We start from the raw sequence: 12519 nt of genomic DNA on the forward strand, positions 1-12519 counted from the left end.
AGGTTTGCGCAGGTAGAGCTGTGTTCTGTTACAGCTCTGCAGAGAACTCCTTGTACTCCCAGGAAGAAGACAAACATGTTCCTTACGTGACTTGAACCACATCTAGAGGTCGCAGTGAGCAGATGCCGGGCACCGAGCCAGCCGGAGAGATTTCTCGGAATGTACAAGACATTCCAGCGGTGAAGTCACCGCCGCGGACAAATTTGTTTTTAATTACCTTATTTACACATTTGTTATGTCGCTTTCCCTGCGATTCTAATGCGGGTTCTGGGTAAACGGGGATTCCGAAGCAGGAACGTTTCATTGGTTGCTATGGCGATTACTCCACTTTCGCCATTTGATCACACGGCTGCTATGTAGTTGAGATCACTTTTTATTAAAACAATATATATATATATTTAAATTAAAACAATCCTTTTGCATGTTTTGGGTTTTTTTTGAAAAATCACAGACTTTTCAAAGAAACAGAAATTGTTTTGTTTCTTAAACAGAAAAATGAAGTTACTGCAGTTAATAAAACATCAAACTATCCAATAAACCTGCGTCTTATTAACGGTGTTTTGTTTTTAATGTTTGCACCATACTATCAATATAGTATCTCTGATGTAAGGATAGATGTTACAGATTAACTATAACGAAACCGATACACTGCATTCCAGCTGAAAGGGATTTTAAAGTTAAAGGGACACTTCAGCCATCACAGGTGCTTTAATACATCTGACAGCTGGGAGGTCCTTTTAAATTATCGGGGTGTCCCCCCTTGCAAGATTACATTTGGCTCATTACAGCCCATTAGTAGGCAAAATTCCCCACTCACTCACTGTAAGCTATTTTTGATCTATACAGTCACATTATACATATATATATATATATATATATATATATATATACACACACACACACACACACACACACACACACACACACATCTGGTACGCTTAAAGCAGCATATCTGCAAGACACAAAACCTATAGGTAAAACCGAAGGAATTCTGATACAAGAAGTGCATGAATAATTCCCTGGTTGCTATGGTAATTTCACCACACGGAGCTCTTTGCACTAAAACTGCTGCAGTTAAGTCTGGAAATAAGCCGCATACATACATACATGTAGTGGCAATAACACGCGTGCGTATCAGGGATAACACAACGAATTCACCCAGCTTTCAATAGGAAACGCCGATATTTATTTACAGATCTTCACAGAAAATTCATTACGGTTAAGGACTCGTGGCCAAACTCCGAAGAGCAGTCTTCTTGTTTACTGAGCAACTCCCATGACGCTCAGCCATACTTTAACCATCCTTTTGGACCGACAGAGTATGATAAATTATTATCGCCTGATGAGGGTGCAAACTAGGACCGGATGCCTTATTTCTGATTAAAATCCCAAATTCCTGAATTGTGAAGATTGTAATTTTTACCCCCAAATGTAAAAATTGATTCTTCTCTGTAGAAAAAGCCAAAATATTTACAACACAGTGACGTCATTAGGGCAGTAAATTGATTTCATGCAAAGTTTTACATAAACAAATATAAAACGTTAAATAAAATGACAAACACCATATTAAATATGAGAATGGATCACTGGGTCCAGACGGTTAGATCACTAAAACAACACGTTAATAGTAGGCAAAAGTAAAGCGGCTGATTTAAAAGAAAAGGGCCCCAGGTCACGTCAGTGGGGATAGGGTCCACTGCCGAAAAACAGGAGAGCAGCGCCACCTTGTGGCCCCATCGGATTGGTGCACCCTGCAGCCACCATACAGCGTCCTTTCTATACCACCAGTGGTCCAAATGACTTCCGTGGTACCCTGTGATTGGTTGGATTTACGGTATAAAGACCACAATCACTGTGTCAGGAAGATGAAGCCAGGTGCACCGTAAAGAGCAATGGATAGAGCCGTGTTGGTCCTAGAAAAGTCACAGCTAACATAGTAAGAGCTGTAGAATCACATATGCTTTCCGGACCTCGGGGGTCTCTTTTTCATATAGAACTCTGCATCGAAAGCTGGACAAAAGACCGCTATGTTGGCCCAGAAAAAAAAGGTATTACCAGCGCCCAGAGATGATTTTAAACAGACATGCAGACAGATCTTGTTCCATTAGACGATGATGCATGGCACTGCGGCGGATGGAAGGCAGTGACGCAAGAGCCTTTGGGTTAGCATGCAAACACCAACGTTAACATGTTTGCCAATAATAACAATCCCAGGATGCTGCTTGATGACTATTTATGCACAGCTGCAGAATGTTCAACCGAATAACGAGGGAGATATTTATACTACAGTCCGCCTATCAATCATGATCTAAGTTAATAAAATCAAAGCCAACAGTCCTTTTTATGAGTAAAAACATCGCGTCCTAATCCTTAAAAACAGACATGTTCACAGATCAAGCCTAAGATACATTATATATAAAAATACATATATATATTAATATATATATATCTATATATATTAGTAACCTTGAAGCAGTTTGTTAGAGTCTCAGCAAACAAATTAAATTTCAGTGCTCCAGCCGCTAATAGGTACTCCTTAGATAAAAGTGGTAAAATTGGGAAAGAAGCCGTCCAAATTCCTTCCACACATAAAATGAAAACTATTTGTATTCATGTAAAAGCCGGTGCATGGTAGCACTATAGTTGCTATGCGCCATTGTTACATATTGCCACAAGGTTACTAAAATGTGTTTGCTACAATGTCTGACCCGGATTGGCTTTATATATAGATAATGACGAGATTGCCAGACATTATACTCCCAACTTTAAATCATGGGCTAGCTCGGTCTGTGAACGTTTGGAACAGTCCATATTATGTTTTGAATTGGTGATGGAAACCATAAAACAGATTAAAACAGATTAAAAGATAAAACTGGCATTAACAGCAGAATTTAAAAATCTAAATTATTCTGATATTCTTTTAAAATAGTATGGAATAAAATAGCTCATCTTTGCATTAGACTGAAAGACTCCTGTGGACTCAAAGACTCATGGCCGCCAGTCAGTATGCGCATGTGAGCAGGGAATCAGTAAGTGGCCTCGTCCATATTGTCATCGCTGTCACCACCAAATTCCTCACCGTTATCAAAGTAGGACATGATGTAATCCGTCTCCTAGAAACAAAAAACAATAAAAAATGAACTTTAAATTTTGAAACGTAACAGATCCATTTTAAGCCTCAAAAGCCCATTACGTACATTAGAATGTTAATATCGATAAGTAATGACTTATAGACCATTTGGTGTTTATTCAACTAATGTGACTTCAATATGCATTGTGAAGGGCCAACCCCAGCAAGCTTCTCCTGGAGCTTATCGATTGGAGCAATTATATCATGTGGTTTACACGTGAGCCAACATAACCTTTAGCGAGCAGAAGACCATGACAGTTTGGGGTGTCCCAAACATTTCACCCATATAATGATGTCTTCTAAAGACTTTAGCTATCCAAGTTCTCACCTCCTCATGTTCCTCTTCGTCGTATTCTTCTTCTTCCTCCTTCTCTTCCCCCTCTTCCTTGTTCTCTTCTTCCTCCTCTGAGCTTACTTCTTCTTCCTTCTTTTCCAAATTCTGTGGATTACAGGTAAATGACCAGCTTCAATTAAAGTTTCATGAGAAAAGAGCATGATTCCGGCTCTCTACGGAAGGTATTACAGATGACCTCACATACAATGCAACCAACGTCTCAAAGAGGGGAGGTTAAGGTTGAACTTGTCGACTGGTGACATGTGGCTACACCGGAAGATGGTTTTATTGTCAAGATGTGGCCATCGCTCTAATTAGAAACCAAAAACCCCATTCAATATACAATATATATATATAATTTTTAGTTATTTTTTCCCCATTTTAATATATATATTTATATTTTAAATACATTAAAATTGCTAAAGATTTTCCTAATATTACCATGACAGTTACATAAGAGCAAGGACCCAGCGCATGACTAAAACACATTGTTAAAAAAGAACATTCTGTTTTTTAATGTTGCTATACTTTTTCTACGATACCGTTACATCATTTCATTTCCTTCTGATGTCGGAAGCACCGACAGCCAGCGGTTGTGACGTACAAACAATAACAAAACGACGGGAGGAATTGAAAGGGTTAATGTGAAAGGCGTGTTTTGAGCGTGTTTCCCCGTATAAAGATAGTGATTTTCTGGAGTCTCTGTCTGGCAGCTGCTCGCAGGGTATGACTGGGGGTATGTGTATTGTCTGCTGACAAGCTGTACAGGGTAATGATACAGTAATCAGAGCTGCCGGGGAGGAAAGTGACAGAGAAAGAAGAAAACCCAGCGCTTATTGTCAGGTAATTACTCTTCAGACGCACTATTAGGGTCACAGCGTGCACAGAGATAGATATATAGATATTTATATATATATATATACACAGTTACACATGAGATTTGCCTACAGACACATAACTATTGCATGTATTCATATGTGGAGAGGTGCATGATAGGAATTAAGTGAAAAGCAGCAAAACTTGGCATTCCCTAATAAATTGATGCATTCTGGGTATTCCAGGACAAAATATCAAAGAAAGCTAAGGGAAATAACAAACACGCCTAGAACCAAACTAAGGTAACATTTTGACTATAATGTGTACACGCAATGCACACGCACATGTTACATATAAATAACATACAATATTTTGTGTATTTATCTGCAAAATGGAAACAATCCATCAAGGAAAAATCTGAATGTTTTGGATACCCACGGAGGATATTTGTCAGCTGATGGGGTTTATTCTGCGGGAAATGTTTGGAATGAAGGAGATTTCACATCGACTTTCATCGTGAGGGTCAGTTAAGATGTGGAATTTTGCAAGATTTGACCAAAAAAAGGGGCCCCAAAAATATACTAAAACACATTTATCAGCGATCCTGGGAAAATTCTGACTGCTGTTTATGCGAAGTGGACATGTTTAACCCCTTATAGTGCAAAAAAAAAAAATGCTAAAACACATTTTGTTACCTTTTTAATTAAGGAAATGGGGATCATCAAAAGACTAGTCTTTCTAGAAAATTAAATATAGAATTTTTTTTTTAAAAAAGTGGTGCAACAGAAAACCTTGCTATGCTACACAACATTTACGTGCTAAAACGTTCTATAGAATTACGTAGAATACGAGGACCCCCTGCAAAAAGAATGCGTTTACAGACATAGGAAGATGAATCTTAGGATCCTGGCTTATCTCAAGGCATATATATCAGAAATGCCTCGTTAATAGGATGGCGTAAACAATGCTGACTTCAGCGCTGATACATGCAGAGCTGCAGGGTTCAGAAGAACTCACTGTGTAAGTGAGTCCAAGAAGACTACAGACATTATAATGTCCGTGAGTTATTTAACCCGACTAAAGCCATCCAGCCAGAACTGATAACGTCTGAACTGGTTTCCAGTAACGAGGGGGGCACCGAGCACTCTCTCTCCTTGCTCTGTCCCAGTTAGGTCTTGTCTTACCTCCAATTTCTTAATGATCTCTTCCTTATCCAGAGGAAGCTTCTGTTTGTGTTTCGGGAGGACAATGGAGGACTCTGTAGAAGAAGAAGGGGATATTGGATAAAATGGCGCACGGCTATTTCATGGTCAGACAGGAGAGGGTGTTCCACTTAACACAACACAACGCCACTTGCATTAGCTAGGTCTTGGGCTTTGAACATAACCTGTTGTTTCTGTAAGTCGTATTATGTTACATACTACTTGTTATGTCCTGTCCATTGTACAGCGCTACGGAATTTGATGGCGCTATAGAAAACAATAAATAATAATAATGCACCTTGTCGCAACATTGGCTGCATGTTTTAGGTCTTCTTAAATCTACCGGTGTGGGACTTAGAAGAGAGAAGGGTTTCGATGTGTGCATTAAGTGCTCACAACAAACCAGGTCATTTTATGTAGCTATATCTTTGAGATGCATTTAATTCCAGCTTTTCACCCTAAGTGCGCATGTACAAAATGCAACAATTTGTACCCCACCTTTTTGGAGAACTATTAGCTGTCAACATCATAGGCAAGTAACCTTTTCGCTTATGGACTAAGTTTACTATTTTCTTGTCCAATTACCATCAAGGAGGTAGTCTGGGTATGCATTATTTTTAAGTGCCACTAGGTGGCGCAATAACCAACACTTTCGTATTATTATTCAGAAACAGCGAAGCTGGTGGCAAGGGTTGAAACGTGGTCTTATTACCATAGCAACTAATGGAATGGTCCAATCAGCAAACACATTTCATTGGTTGCCTTTGAGAACAGACGACATTTCGCTCTTTACACTGGAGTCAGGTTTTATACATAACCCTGTTGTGCATTATTGGCCATTCCTCCAGGTGGACCAACCAGTGCTACTTGCGTTACAACTACTTACTCTCTTTCTTGACCTTTCTCACTTTGATCTTAAGTTCACGGGGCAGCAACTTCCAGTCTGGAAGAGAAATAATACAAGAAAAATTAAGGTTGTGTCTATACTATAATAACCCCCATACAAACAGTGCAGCTAGCCAAAGAGACATTATATTCACAGAGGGGGTAATTAGATTCTGGATAAGGTTTGAGTCTTTACAGCAGGAAAAAAGGGCAGACTAGACGGGCCGAAGGGTCTGATCAGCCAGCAAATTTAAGGTTTCTACATCATTTTGAATCACATGAGCCATTTAGTGTAATATAACATGAAGCGTGTTAAATTGTGTGATATAACTGGTCTATAACCCCAAGACCTGAGTTCAGGAGGAGCACCGGGGGTCCATATGCCATGTGTGCTGTGATAGGAACACGTAAAAATAAAAAAAATCATGGACAAGAAGCAAGAGCGCTTACCAGGGTTCCAGTCAATAGCATTGTCAACAGGTCCAGACATCTGATATTTATCAGAGTAACGTTCTACATCTGAGTGAAAGAAGATAAAAATAACATTTGTTGCATGCGTCACCGAGAGGCAGATCAATATAGCACGGAGTGAAAGATGGGGGGGGGATATTTCTCTAGCAGCCCGGAGTGGGAAATAATCAACGCGTTCAGCAACCATCACTGGTGAAATTTGTCACAGCTCGAGTGCGTAAAGAGAATTTCACAGCTTCACAAAAAGATACAAAAACACACACCTCTGTGCATCTGCATATCGCCAAAGGTGACTTTATAATTAAACGGATTAAATGCGTGTAATAAACCGGATTAAACCTGCTCGGATCTGCACGTCATGGTGTCTTTTTTTTAGTAATGCCAAGAAAAACATTCAAAAGGGGGATGATGAAAACAGGATTGACAGCCACGTCAATCATTCCTATTTGGGCGGTATTAAAAGACATTCGTGTTTCGGTCAAAATGTATAATCGGTAGCTTTAAACTTATCTCATTTTACTCTACATTATATAAAATGCGTAGCAAAGTGAGTAAAATAACCCCAGTGAACAAGTCCTGTTAATGGAGTTACTGGGGAGAGCGGGTTTAGTCAAATCTGTCTAAGGTGCCTTAGGCTTTTATAAACCCTGTGCTGTGTCAGTGAGTCCTGTAATGGCACGCAATGGCCCATGTTCAGGATTTTATATGTGGTACAAAAATTGGGTGTGGATACTTAAGTTTTAGGACTGGTAAAGCCCTGTTATATGTTAATAAAAAAATATAAAAATTTAAAAAAAAGCTTAATTTGTTGATTTCCTTGGAATGGGCAGGAATCAGAAAACGGTACCTTTCTTTGGTGCAGCAGGTTTGATGAAATACGGGAGAGTTTTCATTCCCCCGCGGAGCTCCTGCTTCAACGCCAGCATATATTCCACCTCTTCTCCCATGAGCAGAGGGACCGGTTTGTACTCTAACGCCTGGGCAAGACAAGGAAAACCACAGGTATAGCTCCACGCTGTAACAGTATACGCAGCTTTATTAACCATTTTAGCGCCAGCCATTTGTGCAACACACTATGACACCCAAGCGGCAAGATCTCCGGTAAACCCGATAAAGTACGAGGAGGAAAGCGAGGCAGCCGTTGCAACTAAAGGACAGGCGAAAACAGAGCTAGTATGGAAGGTCTTTACGTCATAGAAGAACCAAAGTAGAGCTTCTGCGGCATTTGTCATTTTTTAAAATAAATATGAGCCTTTTTGGGTAAACATGCAACTCAGGTATCCTCAATTCTTTCTAAATCCTCGATATGTGTTGACCAAACATCAAGCTTCCATCTCATGGTTTCAAATGTTTATTAGGTCAGGGATTGTTTTCTTATGAACACCTACGGCCATTACCAACAATAATAATCCAGCAAGTTCCCCAAGCGCCGGTTGCCTACAAAAGTATTTCTGGCTGTAGCGATGTCATGGAGAAATTCATGATAATACTCAGGGTAAACTTACAGGGAATAATGGTGGAGGCTGAAGAGTCGGTGGAGGTAAGGATTCTCCTCGGGCAAAGCCTACAGCCTCCACGTTAAATGTCATCTGGCCCCGGGCACCACCTCGGCCCCGTCCGGCCATCTTGTCTGGGCCTGGCACACAGCACAGAAATCACAACTGGGGGCAATGGAAAGACACGAGAAAACAAGGAATCATTTCTCAGTCCACTGAGAAACCATCCTAAAAAGAAAAGGAAGAAATAAAAAAGGACTGTGGTGCAAAGTTTGGAAATTGTTGGAGTTGCTGCAGTGGTTGCTGTGGTGATAATACCATTTTTAAACCAGAATCATCTTTTATACCTTTTATTCAGCGCTACAGAATATGATGGCTCTATATAAGACAATAAATAATAATACCTAAACTGCTATCACACCTGAAGAAAACAGCAGCAACAATAACATAACAATTATTTGACTTAAATTATTATTAATTAGTATTCAGGTATTCTTATTATTAGTTGTGGAGAAATGTATCTACAAGTTAAGAGAGCCGCGGCGTGGATTGAAAGCCTCATAGTTACTCTGTAACTCTGCTGTTTACATAATAATCTGCTCTGTTTGTAAACACACTAAATATAATTGTACAATGTGTTTTTTTCACTCATTTTTATTTGGAATTAAAACTTGAGAAATGGCTTAATGTATTTCAGCAGCAAGAACACATAGATCCATATAAAAAATCCCAAATTACATATAAACAATTACATATTACATACATTATAATATAACGTAGGTATTAAATATATAAGAAAATATACATTTAGATATAATAAAATTCCAACGATATTACTAAAATACAAGCCCAGAGCCGTATATCCTCATTTATAAAGGCAGCTAAATCAGCCGTCTGTCAGTCACTATAGCCCCTCCATGTTCTATATGTATATTTAATAACATATCGAATAAAGCCCTTTATTTACCTCACTGCATGCTTCCTTACACATGGAACGCACACCAGCCGACGCACAATCATGACGCAAGGCTGACCACGCCCACTAACTCCCCCCCCTCCTAGATAATATTGTTAGCTTCTTCTTCTGTCCGTCAGAACGCGGGCAGCCGATCACCGATTGGTTAGTAGGCGGGACATTGCTAGGTAAGCAGAGGTCGTGGGGAGCGTGTGGTTTCCATGGTGATTGGGAACCTGCGCTCCCTGTGAGATGCAGGCTCAGCTGGCCTCTAGCTCCTGGCTTCTGTGGAGTAGAACTCCTATGACGCTCAGCCAGACCACAGACAATCTCTTGGCTGGCTGTGGATCACAAGGTCCTAGTCCACAGAGGCTGCCTGATCCCACATCTGTATATTTAATGTGGCTGCTTCAGACCCCAATGAATTAAAGCTGATTTATTTCCATCTCGCCCTGCTGCGTAATGTCTCTATAAATATTTAAATACACCCTCCGAATCTGCCCATTCCCTATGACATGTTACCCCATCGCCCCGTTTGCTCTCAGAATCTGCCCGTTCACCCTCTATTTCAAATAAAAAGCCTTTCTGTTCCGGTTCTCCGGGGCTCGTTGACCGATGAAGCGCGTTGCCGTGTGGGTGTCCACGCGTTTCCTTCGCTTCCATGTATGATTGTTTTTGATACAATAAACCTTTTCTGAAGTTCATCTCCCGCCTACGGGCAAAAGTGCTCTGAGTTTATTTGTAATAAAGAGACAGCAGCAGTAAAAACTCAAACCTCAGCCACTGGTCTCGTCTTAGATCCAGGAGCCGGATGTCTATCCCGCGCATGTTTAATACCCTCACTGTATTACCCTCTACCACTTCTGATGGGAGGCTGTTCCATTTATCCTCCTTGCCAAAAGTCTTATGAATAGTAACTTTGTCATTATTTTCTATGTTTCGCACGCGTATTTCCCTGTCCATGATCCTCTTCTATTTGAGAAGCCAGCTCTTGTGACCCGGAAGCCTTTCGGAGATCGGAACGTGGCACCAGTTCCATCATCTGTACAGCGTGGTCCCTTACGCAAGCCACGCGATGCTCATCTTCACTTGCGACAATACTCTAGCTTCGCGTTCGGCGTGTCTGATGCCGGCTCAGGCTAGCGCCACCACGTAGAGTGTGAAGTCCGGTGAGGAAAGTCGACACTCAACTGATTTATTGCTTGGAAATCAAAGTGGAGGAAACAGGGGCCGAGAGACACCCTGCTAACACTTCATGTACCTTTTGTTGGCCACCCCCCTACTACCAACCATATGATGCCCCCTGTTGGTGTAGATGGTATCAGAGATCTTTGTGCCCAGCCCCCCGGCATTTAAACGTACCCATAGGGATGGGATCCATAGATTTACCATCCCATTTGGGGTAAAATGGAGAAAGGAAGCTCTAGTGGAATGTTAGAAGGTTCCTTCTTCACCATCTCATGAAGCGTTCCTTTGCATCTGCTGAGGAACCCACTTTTTCTTCCTTCCACGCATCTTGTGAAGTGGAAAACCACAGGCTGAGCCTTCGCGTCGATATTACAACCGGCTTCTCGAGGCTCCATTGAAAGCCGAGCGAAAAATTCTCGACGGCAAATTGCCACTTTAGGTTTGTCTGATAACAGCCGCGGCCTAAAGCTTCAAAAGAAGTCATTACGATTTTAACTCTATTGCCATTGAAGCGTTGGGTTTCTAATAAAAGACTATATTTCTCTCCGCGCGAAACATGACCACTAATGAAATCATCAGGTCCTTCAGTTTCTTTTAACCCTGTTTACTCACAGGACGGATAAACCGCGCTCGGGAGCAGCGTAGCAGAACGTGGCACGCGCGCGACGGATGGATTTGTTGTTCCGGAAACGCAGCGTTCCGTACACAGACAAATTTTTTAAATTCGGTAAAGTGGGCGCTTGACCCAGGATCACTATGGCAACAGCCATCGTTACTAAAAATGACCACTTATACACTTTTAAAAAGGTTTAGTACCAGTCAGGTATAGAACATGATTTAGAGGGTTTTTGGGGAGGATTGAGGGCTTTTAGAATACAACATTTACTTTTTGCCGCTTAAGGTGTCTTGATTGAGGACCTGAGTGACTCCGTACCTAGTTACCATGGCAATAAGCCATGAACAATATTATGGCAAATCCATGGAATCACCCAATGGGATTTCATTTTAGGCTACCATTATGTCTATAAATACCATCTTCCTCAGATGCCATCGTAACACAATGGAAACTTGTGCCCAAGATCCATGATGATGTGACTGCTCTCTTGGACCTTTTCTTCAACTAAGTATCCAGCACACGGCTTCTACAAACATTCTTAAGAATATATATTTCTTGTGAGCCTCTGCCCAGATGAAATGGCCTTGGTACAAGAAAAGAGAAGAGATGTTTTGTACAGACTCACTTCCTACACTTTGCGTTCTTTGTGAAACTGTGTGATACACGGATGACATTGACGGCTGAAGGGCCGCGTTCCCAACGCATTATCGCGTGTCCTTCGGAAAGTCGTAATACTGTGACTCATCCGTAGGCTGCTTTATTAGTCGTTACGAGGCATTGTCTACGGATAAAACAACACACCAGTGTGTGACGGCTACAAATATTGAGATGGAATATCAACAACTCACAGAGGTCAGATCCAGGGAGATCAAAAGCCCACAAAGTCTGAGGGGTACAAAGATTGCCCCATTTCCTCCAAGCTTCTTCTGGAAGAACCTTGGGGGCGATCGTTTTTTCCTCCAGATGCCTGAAAGTACATTATCCACCTTCTCGGACCACCATTTTAACTGGGAATCGAAAAGGCAACGATAATGTCCAGGCCGTTCCCACCCATATCTGACCAACTAACCACACTTATAAAATGGCCACCACACTTTTGCCCAAGACTTTTCATGGTTCCCATCTGTTCCTGTCTACATTTATTTATTTTTATCTTAAATGTGTTTGTACCTAGGGGAGGTTGGAATGTGTTTGTGGTCTTCGTGATCTCCATGGAGATACTTCTGGCCAGCAACTTTGCACTAACGATGAGTATTTAGGAACCAAGTGATTACAGAAGAATCCTGCTTCAAGGTGAACCTAGGCTCCTTATTAGACATCTCTTTCTCCAGGTTCAGTAAAAAAAAATCTCACGATAAATTGGACCATGTTCTTCTAAGAAGTTCAGGTGATAATGACTTGGTGCAGGCTTTGGAGAAGATACAAT

General features: G+C 41.1%; 1 protein-coding gene across 2 annotated transcripts; it reads right to left on the minus strand.

The window, feature by feature from the left end:
• Positions 1–2954: 2954 nt before the first annotated feature.
• Positions 2955–9366, minus strand: POLR3GL (RNA polymerase III subunit GL). 2 transcript variants are annotated; one of them, XM_053475128.1, is made up of 8 exons: positions 9302–9333; positions 8344–8499; positions 7686–7815; positions 6818–6886; positions 6369–6425; positions 5465–5538; positions 3459–3569; positions 2955–3113 (listed from the first exon to the last, which is right to left on the minus strand). In XM_053475128.1, the coding sequence occupies exons 2-8, from the start codon at positions 8461–8463 to the stop codon at positions 3027–3029; spliced, it is 648 nt and encodes a 215-aa protein (XP_053331103.1). In that variant the 5' UTR covers positions 8464–8499; positions 9302–9333; the 3' UTR covers positions 2955–3026. The 2 variants fall into 2 exon arrangements, with proteins under 2 accessions (XP_053331103.1, XP_053331102.1); XM_053475127.1 differs by having other exon boundaries at positions 2956–3113; positions 8344–8562; positions 9302–9366.
• Between the last annotated feature and the right edge of the window lie 3153 nt (positions 9367–12519).

The sequence above is a fragment of the Spea bombifrons genome, chromosome 9 (assembly GCF_027358695.1).
Source record: "Spea bombifrons isolate aSpeBom1 chromosome 9, aSpeBom1.2.pri, whole genome shotgun sequence".
NCBI classification, from domain to species: Eukaryota; Metazoa; Chordata; class Amphibia; order Anura; family Pelobatidae; genus Spea; species Spea bombifrons.

Bases quoted from the DNA above. Each gene is read 5' to 3' on its own strand.
- POLR3GL (XM_053475128.1), bottom strand. From the start codon at position 8,463: ATGGCCGGACGGGGCCGAGGTGGTGCCCGGGGCCAGATGACATTTAAC. The intron at 5,539-6,368 runs GTAAGTAGTTGT...CTTCTTCTACAG, and splicing joins GAGAAAGGTCAAGAAAGAGA to AGTCCTCCATTGTCCTCCCG. The intron at 3,570-5,464 runs GTAAGACAAGAC...TGTAATCCACAG, and splicing joins AGATCATTAAGAAATTGGAG to AATTTGGAAAAGAAGGAAGA.